At 41.6% G+C, this 14,306-nt stretch overlaps 2 protein-coding genes across 3 annotated transcripts in view; one reads left to right on the top strand and one right to left on the bottom strand.

The window, feature by feature from the left end:
• The window catches only part of lmf1 (lipase maturation factor 1), a 38,147-nt gene extending 33,194 nt beyond the window's left edge, over nt 1-4,953 (bottom strand). The window contains exons 1-2 of one of the 2 annotated variants that reach the window (XM_039788193.1): nt 4,836-4,953; nt 2,567-2,876 (exon numbers count right to left, since the gene is read on the bottom strand). In XM_039788193.1, the coding sequence (XP_039644127.1) occupies nt 2,567-2,817 (251 nt within the window). In that variant the 5' untranslated portion in view covers nt 2,818-2,876; nt 4,836-4,953. Of the gene's footprint in view, nt 1-2,566; nt 2,877-3,739; nt 3,951-4,835 lie in introns of those variants that run through there. The other variant, XM_039788192.1, reaches the window with a different exon arrangement.
• LOC120551055 (transcription factor Sox-8-like) lies at nt 4,842-8,973 on the top strand. The gene is made up of 3 exons (XM_039788195.1): nt 4,842-5,251; nt 6,658-6,905; nt 7,964-8,973. The coding sequence occupies exons 1-3, from the start codon at nt 4,842-4,844 to the stop codon at nt 8,773-8,775; spliced, it is 1,470 nt and encodes a 489-aa protein (XP_039644129.1). The 3' UTR covers nt 8,776-8,973.
• Nucleotides 8,974-14,306: the final 5,333 nt, after the last annotated feature.

Here is a 14,306-nt window from a genome sequence, read left to right as displayed (position 1 = left end):
TGTGACTTTTTTTTTTAAGCGTTCCCCATGTTTTTGTCACTTTTCCTGACGTTTTTGAAGATTATCCTGACGTTTTTGTCACTTTTTCTAATGTTTTTGTCACTTTTTTCGAAGTTTGTCAATTTTTCCCGAGTTTGTCACTTTTTCCCGATGTTTTTGCCACTTTTTTGACTTTTTTTTCCAACGTTCTATTATAAATTTTTCTTTACATGCTATATAATTGAATTAAACACCCCAATTCAATAAAAGCAGTGAACTGATCATTTATTTAACTTGTGAAGAGCGTCGTATGGAACCATCCACGTCATTTTGTTTTCAAAATTTGGTTGAAAGAAACCCGCATTCCTGATATAGAAACAGGAGGGTTAACACTTTGATGCACTCCTTGTTGCAACAATCTAAAAGGCACTAGAACGAAATAGCCAGAATGAACTAAAATGGACACAACTGAAGATTCTTTTCTTTAATTAAAAGCTGCAGTAATTCATGTTTGGCCACTTGGGGACAGGGGAATATGCCTATGTGTTTACACATCCAGCAGACACAAAATAAACAATCATTTGGAGTCGTGTCTCTGTCCACCTGATGAATGGAAGTCAAATGTTAACGTTCTTGTTCTCCACCGACTACTGAGAAACATATCTGGCTCTTTAGCTGCTAAATGCTCCGCTAAGTTCACCAGCTAGTCGCTAACTGTGTCTGCTGTTTGCTGCTGGGGGGGTTAGTGTGCAGTTGGTTTATCTGAGTATTTTTCGGTAAAAAAATAAAATAAAAAATGAAACAGCTGCCTTCTGCGACTGGTAACAATGTGGAAGATAGCAGAGTTCTTGGCCAGGAACCCAAAACAATGATCTGAAATAGACTAAAAGGCTCCAAGGAGCTGAGGACAGCTGCAAAGTTGGTTGATAATGCTCTGTGGGTTCGCAAATACAAGCAATTCCTTTCACATTTGTTAATGTATAAAATCCTGATTAATGCAGCTTTAAAAAATGACTATGATAAATGGACATGAAAGCACAACATTTAAAGGACAGTAAGGAGTTTTTGAAAGCTGAATCTGACTAGGAGGAGAAGAGATGCGTGGGATTTCCCCCTTTCTGGTCTACATATCCATTTCCTTTTGTTTTTAATCCCCGATGAAGTTTAATAAAAAAAAGTTTGTAATTTTGCCCAGAATTCAGACATTCCAGATTTTTTTATGTGTGTGTGTGTGCCCCTCGGTCTTGAAAGCGCTGTGTTTTATGTTGACAGCACGTTGTGCCATTTCATTTTGAGATTATTTTCCACTGAATATTGAAATGCATATTTAAGTGTTTTGGCATGGTTGGCCGCACTATATCCATGGTATTAGAAGGTGGATTTAATTTCTGCAGGTTTTATTTTGTTGTGCATGATCAAAAAACATCCCCCCCCCCCTCTGTTTTTTACACAAATTGCACCATGTATGTATGCATGTATGTATGTATGTATGTATGTATGTATGTATGTATGTATGTATGTATGTATGTATGTATGTATGAGGCATTGGCCGGTATACGATTCTGACAGTATGATAACCTTTAGCAAAAATATCACGGTTTCACGGTATTGCGGTATTGCAATTACAGCTTTAAAATGTATGATTTTTATAAATGTCTGGGTAAAATAAAACACAATGTCTATTATTTTTAAACACCCTGCACACTGGCAGGGAGACGGATTACTAAACTGCACTTTCTCTACTTGACCATTCATAAAAAACAGCTCATACTTTAGGAACGGTATGACAGAAAATTCTTGTGGTTTTAAAACAGTAACTTTTTTTAAAACCGCAGTATACCTTGAAACCGCGTGTGTGTTTATGTATGTGTGTGTGTATGTGTGTGCGTGTGTATGTATGTATGTGTGCATGTACGGTACAGGCCAAAAGTTTGGACACACCTCATTCAATGCTTTTCCTTTATTTTCATGACATTGTAGATTCTCACTGAAGGCATCAAAACTATGAATGAGCACATTTGGAATTATGTACTTAACAAAAAAGTGTGAAATAACTGAAAACATGTCTTATATTTTAGATTCTTCAAAGTAGCCACCCTTTGCTTTTTTTGATAACTCTGCAAACCCTTGGTGTTCTCTCAATGAGCTTCATGAGGTAGTCACCTGAAATGGTTTTCACTTCACAGGTGTGCTTTGTCAGGGTTAATTAGTGGAATTTTGTCCCTTATTAATAAAAAAGCAAAGGGTGGCTACTTTGAAGAATCTAAAATATAAGACATGTTTTCAGTTAATTGACACTTTTTGTTAAGTACATAATTCAATTAGTTATCATATATATCATGAGAATCTACAATGTAAATAGTCATGAAAAAAAAAAGGAAACGCGATGAATGAGAAGAGGTGTGTGTCCAAACTTTTGGCCTGTACTGTATGTGGTTGTGTGTGTGTGTGTGTGTGTGTGTGTGTGTGTGTGTGTGTGTGTGTGTGTGTGTGTGTGTATGTATGTATGTATGTATGTGTTTGTGTGTGTGTGTGTGTGTGTGTGTGTGTGCGTGTATGTGTGTGTGTGTGTATATCCTAGACTCACCACAGCTGTCCCACGTTGACCAGGGAGTGGTAAAGCACCCACAGTGTGACCATGATGACCATATTGGCCATTCCCGTCACTAGGACCAACGCAGACAGTGCCATCCCCCCCAGGGCAATGGCATCCAGGTTGGCATCCATGTCGCTCCAGTCTAAGAGCCAGAGGATGGAGGGTGTGTACGCCAAGGCGGCCATGCCTATCTTTCCTCCCACGTAGCGCTTCACGCTCTCCAGGTACTTCTTGCAGGGCATTAGGCCGTGCTCGCCTATCAGCTGCTTGTTCTGGTTGTAAGCAACGCTGAACGCCACGACTACAGAAAAGAGGAGAGCAAAAAAAAACACACAAAAGGGATTCAATGCTAGGGCTGGGTATCGGCAATACTTTTCCTGAATCGTATCGATTCCAATTCACAACAACTTGACATAATGTCATCCTATTTAATGTCAAGTTGTCTTAATAAGGACACTCCAAAGAAATGTAATGTCAAGGACAAATACATCTTCTGGTAATGTCACTTTAATTAATGTCAAGCTGTCATAATCAAGACAACCCCAAACAATGTCACCTTGTCATGACGAAAACCGAATGACACGTTCATGACAGTGTCATGTCACAGTTATGACAGTGTCGCGTCACGATTATGTCGATACCTTCAAGTAAAGTGTTACCAACAGTTCTGTCAATCGACTAAGTCTTTAATGGGTCTAAAGCTAATCATTTCAGCTGTACCTAAAGGCACAAATATTGTTGGGTAGTTTAATTCAATAAAACATGGTAGTTTATAAACGACATGTGTTTTGTGTGCAAAGAGATTAATTTGTAAAGTAACTAAAGCTGTCAGATTAATGTAGTGGAGTAAAAAGTACAGTATTTCCCTCTGAGATGTAGTATTTGTACTTAAGTACAGTTCTTGAGTAAATGTACTTAGTTACATTCCACCACTGATGCTATTTTGTAGATTTTACAGACGAACTGTTAACATTAAATGCTACAAATGAAGACAATTCCACGACAATGCTAACCCTGTTTTTACTAACCGTGCGTCAAAACGAGAACACTAAAGAGAATACGAACAAGAGAGCTATCATTTTAAACGTCGACTGTAAACGAAATATTGACTCTATGTCTTTTGGACTTCGGTGGAGCCTCGGCAGTAAAAGTCAACACGCTTACGGTAAATAAAGGCGACGGACCGCAGCAGCACGACCCGAGTGAGCCAATAAGTCCCAGTTTGTAACGGCTGACGTCTCTTCTCTTCCTCCGTGTGCTCGCTGCGGTCCGCTCCATGTTCTCCGCCGCTGTCAGCACACTCTGCCTCCGTCTTTCTGCCGTCGACACGTCTTCTCCTCACGGAGCTCGCCGAGCTGCCACCGGTGGACGCCATGTTCACGCGCTGCACGGTCACGTGACTTTAAACAAACGCGGATGTTATTTTTTCTTTAAATATATTATTTATTTTTTATATTTTTTTTTACTTGAGACACTGAAGTTAATTTGAGATAGCCCTTTTTGTTTTTTTTATTTCAATTTTTTTTATTTTGATATATATATGTATATGTAATATAGATTTTGTTGTTTCTATGCTCGACCCGAGGCAATTTAAACTCTTTTCTAAGTGAATTTTGTTAATGTGCCTTGTTTGTACAGTATATCTGTATTCTCAATAAAGTAAAAAAAAAAAAAAAAAAAAACTGAATAGCCTACATAAGTAGAAAGTATTTGTCTCTAAAGTGAAGTGTAGTGAGTAGGAAGTTAAAATGGCATGAAATTTAAAAAATACTCGAGTAAAATAGTTTACATTTCTGCCTCTGAATTTGGATAAATAATAGAGGATCTAACCTGTAGGCCTATTGCGTTAAATAGCCTACTATCCGAAACATCATCAAATTGTGTTTCAAGTTCTAATGTCGACTATCAATCTACCTCCTCCTGCTTGGTAAAAGCAAACCAGCAGGAACTGTGCTTGTAAAACTTCGCAAAAGCCAATAGGACACGAGGGGAGGAGAGATGCAAGTCGCTGCTAAAGAGAGTTAAAGTTCTTTAAAAAAGAAAAGAAAATAAAGGCTCGTCAAACTTTGCTTGGCTGTGGCGGAGGACGGAGCAAGGACTGATTCAAGGCAAGAACCTTTTTTTTATCCTGATTTTACTCGGATTTTACTTGATTTCGGGGTGAAACAGTCTTCCTACATAGCCCTGCGCATTTACGCATTTGGAGAGTTCTCCGGGAATCGGGCCATATAGCAACTTTTTTTTTTTTTTTTTTACCCACCGAGAAATGACAGAAGAGAACAAGTCCCTGGCAGACATTCCGAGCAGTCCAGCAGGCAGCGCCAGCTCCGTGTCCCAGGATGGATCGGGCTCGGAGTCCCAGGCCTCTCCAGCTCGGTCCGAGGCGCAGGAGTCAGCGCGCCCGCCCGGGATGAAGCACCAACCGGAGAGCGGCGCGGATGATGAGCGCTTCCCCGCCTGCATCCGCGACGCCGTGTCGCAAGTGCTGAAAGGCTACGACTGGTCGCTGGTGCCGATGCCCTCTCACGGGGAGAGAGGGCTGAAGAGCAAGCCTCACGTGAAGCGGCCGATGAACGCGTTCATGGTGTGGGCGCAGGCGGCGCGGAGGAAGCTGGCTGACCAGTATCCTCATCTGCACAACGCGGAGCTCAGCAAGACGCTGGGCAAACTGTGGCGGTGGGTACTGAAGGCTATACAGAGTCTCAACTTGATCCAATGAGCGGTTAGTGCTGTGGGCAACTAAGTCTAAAGACCACCACAGTGAGTGTTCCCAAGCCCAAATCCTGGTTTCTCCACTTAAAAAATAAAAAAAGTAACAACTCTTCTGATAAAGATAAGATAAGATACGCCTTTATTGTCTCCTATAAGAGAAATTCATCTTGTTGGGCATTCGATAGAACGAAATGGCGACACATCGCGCATGAACGCACAATAAACATACAGTTAACCTACATAGAAACATAATCATACATTATCTCATCCAATGCTTCAATGAACATCTAATACACCTCACACAGTACCTCCTACATTTCCTCACAATCACAGAAGAACTGAAGAGAACCCACAACACGTCCTCTCTCTTCTATTGCACTTCATTTTTTGACAATGATTGCACATTTCCCGTTAACTAATGCTGTGGTCAATAACTTCTGTAATGCACAATGCCCAATTGCAAAATACCTTATCAAATATAACATAGCATATATTGCACTAGTATGTACACTAGTACCCTATCAGGCATTGCACATCCTATAACCATAATGGTAAGTACCACAAATATTATTTAGTAGTATTAGTCACACATACATCACTGCAGCCAATACACACACTGTAAAATGACAGCAACAAGCAATACAACTAACTATTAATAAACTCATAAAGCATTCAAATGATAACTATTAATTAGCTACAATGTTGCATAAATTCAAGTAAAAAGATTGAAGGGAAAGTGCTTGCAAAAAGTGATACATACTTAGAAGGCATACAGAAGAGAGTGTTAATTGTGTTTTTTCCTGCATGTGCAATACAAAAAAACACTGATAATGTCACTTAAGTAGCCTAAATGTGAGTTTTATTAGCCACATTAAAGTATCAAATTTAATAGTACTCATATTGAAAATAGACCATGTGTATAGCCTGTTATTATTATATTGGATTAGTATTACTTATGCATTATTGTGTAAGTATCATTTTGCTGACGGCAAGGTGGGACTCCTAACTACTTTATATGCTATTGGATAGTTTAATCTCAAACTGCTGCATCATACATTTGTGATCATGTATCTTGTGTGTAAAGTCTTAATTTGTAAAGTAACAATAGTTGTCAGATTGTGAAGTAAAAAGTACAATATTTCCTTTTTTAATTGTATTGGAGTAGATTTGTACAAGTGCACAAAATGTCCCTCGGTGAAGTTATAAGAATGTTTCTAATTTGTCATTTCCTGTCCTGTGTTTTTTAGAGAATTCTTTCTAACTCTCACGTTTTTTTTCCAGTGCTGAACACAGAACATAATGAACACATGTTGTATAGTGTTTAAAAGGGACCTTTGATTAACCCAATAACAGATTCCTCTCTTCCTCAGACTTCTCTCTGAAACAGAGAAGCTTCCCTTCGTCGCCGAGGCCGAGAGGCTGAGGATGCAGCACAAGAAAGACTACCCGGACTACAAGTACCAGCCTCGGAGGCGCAAGAACCCCAAACCGGGACAGGGGGACTGCAGACCCGGACTGGTTCAGCAGCAACAGCAGGGCTTGTATAAGACAGAACCAGGGGTGGCCAGACTGGCTGGAACAGGGGAAATGCACCATCATTATGATCCAGACAGGACAGGTGAGAAATGATCTTAATACACTGTTTTTTTTTATCAGGGCATCTGTTGCAACTTACCTTTTTTACCTTTGTTGCTCAAAGCATGGACATATTGATTGGTAGGGATGTAACGATGCATTGTGAATCGGTTAAAAATCTACATAAATGTGTAAAGATTACAACCGGTTGAGATGAAAAATGAATCACGATGCAATTGTAAAACGACCCAGGGAGTAATGTGCTTTTGCTTTCACTTGTCACTACATCTTCTTACTTTATTTATTCAAAGAGATTTTTTTCTTCTATTTATTTAGTTATCTTGGTGTGGGATTTGTTTAAAAAACAACAACATTCTAATCATTAATTTGTTTTTAATTTTTGTTATTTAAGATGAAATACAATGTCAGTTGCACTTTGATAATGGGACACATCTGTTTATATTCAGTTTATATAAATGAAGGAACATTTTTCAGTCATTCGTCTGCAGCTCATTAAGATGTATTTTATTAGAACAATGCACATTAATCAACATTTCTGTAAATGCGCCAGTGTTAGCCAGTCGACTCATTTTCAACTGTAGTCTAGTATTAACCCCTGTGTTGTCTTCAACCATGGTAAAAATTGACCCGGTCTGTTTTGCCTGTTTTATTAAGCATGAAGTATAAATTATCACCTAATTCTGTGCTACATCTTCTTACCCTACTTCATTCCAACTTATCATCGCTAGTTTTACACTTTTTGGGGGTTTTATGGTCAATAAAACTAATTCATGTTACATTCTGCCTACATTTTTTGTTAATAACCCATTTGATTATGAATTATTTTAGCTACTAGTTAAGATCAGAGGAACGTATGTTGATGCATAATTACAGCCCATTTTGTGTACTGAACTATACTGTGTACTGTACTGACACTTTGAAAAGGGGCCAGATTTGACCCGAGGACAACACAAGGGTTAAAAAAAAACAAAAAAAACGTTGCATTGTGAACTTAAAGTTGCGAATCATATTGAAATCGTGAGATGAGTGCATCGTCACATCCCTTATTGATTATAGTGCTTCCTTGGCTTTGGTTCCCAGGTCAGTCTCATGGACCTCCAACACCTCCCACCACCCCTAACACCGACCTCCACATGGGGAACAAACGCGAGGCCCAGCGGCCTGTCGACAGCAGCACCAGCACCACCAGCACCAGCAGCAGCGGCGGCTCCGTTCCTGCCAGCAGCCGGCAGAACATCGACTTCAGCAACGTGGACATCTCAGATCTCAGCACCGAAGTCATCGGCACCATCGATGGCTTCGACGTCCACGAGTTGGACCAGTACCTCCCTCCCAACAGCCACGCCTCCGCTCTTCTAACCCCGCCAGATAGCAGCCACGGACATAACAACAACCCTTCTGGGTCCTTCATTCTGCCCAGCATCCACTCCCACTTCCACTCCTGGACACCCAAAAGTGGGATTTCCACTGGAACGCCAACTTCCTCTTGCAGTCGTGATGCGCATGGGCTCCACGAGGACAACAGCCAAAAACCTCAGATTAAAACGGAGCAGATGAGCCCAGGTCACTACAGCAGCTCCTCCTCCTCCTCCTCCCCCTCCACTCCTCCACCGCCACAACCGGAGTACACCCGCCTCGGTTCGGGCGTCTGCCATTCCTCCACTTCCTCCCCATCCTCCACCAACCAATCTGACTACACTGACCTTCAAAGCTCCAGTTTCTTCAGCACCTTCCCAGGGTACCCTGCCGGTCTGTATCAGTACCCGTACTTTCACTCGTCTCGCAGGCCTTACACCACGCCTCTTATCAACAGCCTGGCCTTGGCACCACCTCCACACAGTCCGCCCTCTGGCTGGGAGCAACCTCTCTACACAACTCTCTCCAGGCCTTGAAGAGGTAGAAATCCACACAAAAGAATTTGGATATGGACGCAAACTTTAATGACTACTCCGACTGGGACAGAACAGTGGCCTGCTTTAATGACTTATAAGATAATGTTTGGAGATTCGATGACTTGAAGTGCTCATATTATGCTTTTTGGCTTTTCCCCCTTTCCTTTATTGTGTCATATATCTTTTTTGTGCATGTTTACAAAGTGAAAAAGCCCAAAGTCCCCCCCCAAAGGGACTTACCATCTCCAACAGAAAACTCTGTTCACAAACTGCTCCAAACAGCTCTACTGTAGTCCAGCCTTTACTTCAGAGACAAACGTGGTCACTTTGTAACACACGTTATAATGCTCGCCTAGCTGCTAGTGTGGCACGCCCTCATACTCTGCTTCTGACTGGCTAGTAGTCCTTACCTAGCTACTGAGCATGTGCGACTCCTAACAAAGATGGAACAGAAGTGAGATGTCTCACTCTGTAGCTAAAACAGAGAGCTCAACACACAGGGTGAAAAGAGGAGCTGCAGCAATGTGCAGTACAACAAAAATTAAACCATGTAAACCTATCCTGGTACAAACTAGTTACATTTGTTTTTGGCATTTTTAGGCCTTTATTTCTGAAAGGGCAGCTTTAGACATGAAAGGGGAGAGAGAGAGAGGAGAGAGAGAGAGAGAGAGAGAGAGAGAGAGAGAGAGAGAGAGAGAAGGGGAATGACATGTAGCAAAGGGCCGCAGGTTGGAACCGAACTTGCGATCACTGCCTGGAGGACTGAGCTACTGTATATGGGCGCACGCTCTACCAGGTGAGCCACCCAGGCTCCCACATTTGTATCTATTTTTTTTTTTTATGAAGAGAAATTCACAAGATTGACTGAGATTCAGTGTTTTGACGGTTTTCTGAGTGAAAAGGACGGAGGCATGGCATTTAAACCTGCGTTGGACACTAAAACGTTCCATTTAAACTCCACACTAATGAGATTTTGGTATGCAAGTAGCACCTACAGTATTTAAGACAGGGAGTTTCAGGTTTAATAGCAGTTTTTCCACTTATACTGGCTGAGTCAAATAGTTGCTTTACTCTCAACCTTCACATTGATGGGAACCAAAGTCAACTGTGTTACATTTTGATTAAATCTGAAGGTTATTCCCTTTCTTCCTTTTACAGTGCATAATGTATGTGAAGGTTCTACATAATTCTGTTAAACGATTTTTGCCAGCAAGAAGGGGTTATCCTTTCACCCATGGGGACTGAGAGATTGCGCCTCTGTCTAACTTCTAATTAATGTAGGGTATGAGTGTAGACTGTTTCCCAGCAGCCTGATGAAAAAGATTGTGTCTGTTAACTTGTTCATATCCACCTCTATTTGTTTAATTTTCGCCTATTTGCTATACCAAAATGGAAAAGCTTATAACAGAAGATCTGCAAGGCCAAAATGCATGTATGAGGCTTCATTTGAAAGTGAACATCTTCCAGTTTCTGGATACTGTATGTGCTGTTTTAGCATGTAGGTAAAACACAACCTACGCTACGTCAGTTCCCCTGTTTTTTTTTTGGTCCTAAGTCATATTTCAATAACAATAACTAGGACATGGTTTATCTTTGTCTGTTTGAACATGTACCTTGATTAAAAAAAGTGTATTTGCCATACGAAATGACACCAAGAGAGCGGTGAGAGTGAACCATAACAGTGAAGTTGCAGCTGGACGGCTAAACAACGAGCCCAAACTCACTCCGTTAAGCTCCGTTAAGCCGTTGGGAGCTGCAGATCCGGGTGATAATTCTCTGTAGGTTCATCACTACAAGAGAGACCCCCTTACACATTATTTGATACATTGTTATTATAAAAAAAAAAAAATTATAGCCACTTTAAGCTCACTAATTTAAAAGGTTATAGCTTGTTTGTTTAATCCATAAAAAAAAAAAAAAAACTATGCCAGGGTATTTCTTGGCCGGATGTAGCGACTTCCTGGAGTCTTGTTATAACCCCAACCTGAACCTACATCTAAGTCCTCTGAGGGGGAAATGGAGCTCATCGTGTACAATCCCTTTGAGCACTTTGACATCTTGCAAATGTTGTCTCGTCTGTATCTAGGAGAAACGCCATCAAAATGCCACATAATGGAATCCGTCTCATGTGGGGATGCAGGCTTGGACCCAAAAGTGCAGAGACGAGACGAATAGGCTGTGGAACGTTTGAGGATTTAACCCCTTAACGCCGACTGTCGCTAATTTGCATCAAACCCCTTCCATTCCGACTGCAGGCGAGATAGCGTGTGTATTCCCCCCAATGCCGGTTTGTTTACATGTGATACATACCTCGGAACCTTTTGCATGCACTGGTTTCTCGTAGGATCGGTCGGAGTGGGAGATACATCCGGTTCACGGAAGCGAAATTAAACCTAACCCTACCCCTACCCCTACCCCTAACCCTAAACCTAACCCTACCCCTAACCCTAAAGAAACTACTGTCAATGTTAGGGAGTAGGAGAGTGTTTTCTTTCTTGCCGTTGTCAAGATCCATGTATTTGTCAATTACATTTTAGAAGTTCTAACAACTTTGTGACATGAATGAAATCTACTATGTGTTTTATTAATTTTACCATTTTGTAAAGAATTTTACCATAATGCCTGTTGTCGCTAATTTGCATCATACCTAAATTTATATCTATTCCATATGCTTTAGACAAATTAAAAATCTCAACTTAATTTAGCATCAGCTTGGAGCCAGAAACACACATAATATTTTGTTTATATAATTGTGAATAAATTCAGACGTCAAGGGGTTAAAGCTTTAGTGCGTAACGGTTTGATATTAATGGACGTCCATTACATTCAAGCCGTTGCCAAATGAGTTGCTACAAAGCTAATTAAGACTATCTATCAAGCACGCAGATAATGGACCCACGAGGCAAGCCTCAAGGTGTAAAATACAATAGTTCATTTTGAAAATGAATAAACTCAGCAACGGTGTCCAACAAACGACAGGCAAGGGTAAACCCAGGAGACAGGCAAGGTTCAAAAATCCAGGGAACCCAAAAGCAAACAGGCAAACAGGTATAAGGGAAACCGCTCAAAAGCTGCACACGAAGGCAACAGACGATCTCGCGCTGGCAATGGCTGTGTTCAGAAGATGGTGTCGTCCGGTGACTTTCCCGCGCAGAAGCTCGAGTGAAGATAATAACCTCTTCTGAAGAGGCCATCACGTTTTTTAAATTTTCCGTGTCCTCCTTGGCTACTAGCAACTGTGTGGAGGACGGGGTGGGGGGGGCGGTGCACGGTCACGTAAGGCTTGTATCATGTGGACGCGCTGACAGTTTTGTTGTCATTTCTTATAATTCAGTGGGGGAGACAGAAACTACGCACTATAATAATAGTTAATAAACTAAAGGGGATACAACAAAGGGAGTCCTGAAGCAAGCAGGCAGGAAGAAAGTGTATCAAAGTCACAAGGAACACAGAGACGAAGGGGGCTACAAATACACAATGACTACGTTTACATGCAGCCAATAACCCGTTCAAAACCGGAATATTAGCAATAACCCGGTCGCGCACGGCCATGTAAACACCGGCAAAAACCAGAATATGCTCGTATTCCGGTTTTTAAAAACCCGAATATGCTACCTGGGTTACCCCTTTTCTAACCCGAAATTTTGGTCATGTAAACGCGTATCGGCATATCCCCATCAAAAGGAACATTGATTTGTGTTCTGCGCATGTTCTATTCGCAAGGAATCTGTATGCGCCAGAAAACATAGTTATAATAATAATTATATACTATAATAATATAGTTATATGTCAATGCAGAAAACCTGCGCGCAGTATACCGCAAGTAAACAAGAAGTAGAGGTAAACATGGCGAGACGCAGCACAGCACCACACTTTTGGATCGAGGAGGAAACCAATTTCTTTATTAGTGTGGTGAAAATGAATGAATGTAATGTCTTTTGTTGACGGCAGAAAGTACTGAGATAGTGAGATTTATAAGAAGGTGACCCAAAAGTTATTGCGTCTTAAGGTTGTCCGTAGGCTACGTCCAGACGCTAACCGTGCGTCGCCGTTTACGTCGGGATATTGCCAATTGATTACAAATTCCATGTAGGAGTAACTCTCTCTGCTCACGCATGTAAACGGGTTATTCCGAATGTTTCAGAAACCCGAATAGTGACCTTAACCCGACCATAACCCGAAAATTGACAGCTTGTAAACATAGTCAATGATCTCACAACAGACAAAGAAAGCATAGATACTAATACCCTGTTTACACGTACATGGTTATTTTGAAAAACTGAGACATTTCCCTTCGTTTGTGCCCTTCCTTTACACGCAAACGGAGAATTCGCCTCTGAAAACGATTCCTTCTAAAAACTCCGGCCAGAGTGGAGATTTTGGAAAACTTTTATTTGCGCGTTTGCATGTAAACTGAGACAAACAGAGGTTTAGGCAGCTGAGGAAGTGAGGATGAGAAGAGAGAGGAAGTGATTCGTTGCTGTTTTTGTCATTTTCGGGATTCTGATTGGCTAACGTGGGCTTGAGCTTCTCGTTACGCTGCCACCTACAGGTTTGGCGTGCTCTTGACGGCATTGACGGCATATATCTACACGGGTACGTGTAAACGAACGCTTTTCTGAAAACTGACAGCTGTGCACGATGTCATTTTTGAAAACGGAGAGGTTGAAATGTCCGTTTATGAAAATAGCCGGCCACGTGTAAACGTAGCATAAATACACAGGGGTAACGAGGGGTAAAACGAGGGACAGGTGACATGAGGGCTGAAGAACAGGTGGAACACATCAGGGCGCGATATTACGAATCCCACTATGGCCACGCCAAGACCCGCCCTTCAATAGCATTCACACACTACAATTGGCCAGGCGTCCATGCTTACACGTACAGGTCCTATCCCCTGACCAATCCCCTAACCCTAACCTTAACCACTGGAGGTGAAATGCCTAACCATAACCAATCAAGCTGCTTCGTAGGGCGGGTCTTGGCGTGGCCATAGGGATTCGTAATTTTGCCATCAGGGCGGACGCATCACAGAGGCGGGAAAAACACAAGGCAGGAAGTAAAGCGAGACACGACACAGAGAGAAACAGACACTACGAAGTAAAACAGGAAACTGAAGCATGAAACATGCACACATGGTAAAACACAGAGAACACAAAAACACAAGGAAATGGGGGATAAATTAACACCATACACAACAACTGAAAACCACAACCATGACAGGGTGATGTTTAACCATCCCAGTTATTTCACAACACAGTTCTGTTTCTCACACATTTAGGTGACAGGGTGTAGTCTAAAATCCTCGACGTTACACTTCCGAGATTGCTCCGGTGCTGCAGGAAATTTTCCCGGATGCGTGTATTTTCCGTTTTTCTTCCACTTTCTTTGTTTTGAAATTTTAAATTTGGTGGATTTCTGAGGACTATGGTTATCTGCTCCTCAGATCTCTGCAGGGTAAATCCAGACAGCTAGCTAGACTATCTGTCCAATCGGAGTTTTCTCTCGCATGACTATTTTGCAGCGGCTCC

The sequence above is a fragment of the Perca fluviatilis genome, chromosome 21 (genome assembly GCF_010015445.1).
Source record: "Perca fluviatilis chromosome 21, GENO_Pfluv_1.0, whole genome shotgun sequence".
NCBI classification, from domain to species: domain Eukaryota; kingdom Metazoa; phylum Chordata; class Actinopteri; order Perciformes; family Percidae; genus Perca; species Perca fluviatilis.
The sequence above is the reverse complement of the archived record's forward strand: the minus strand, read 5'-3'. Positions and strand labels throughout refer to the sequence as shown.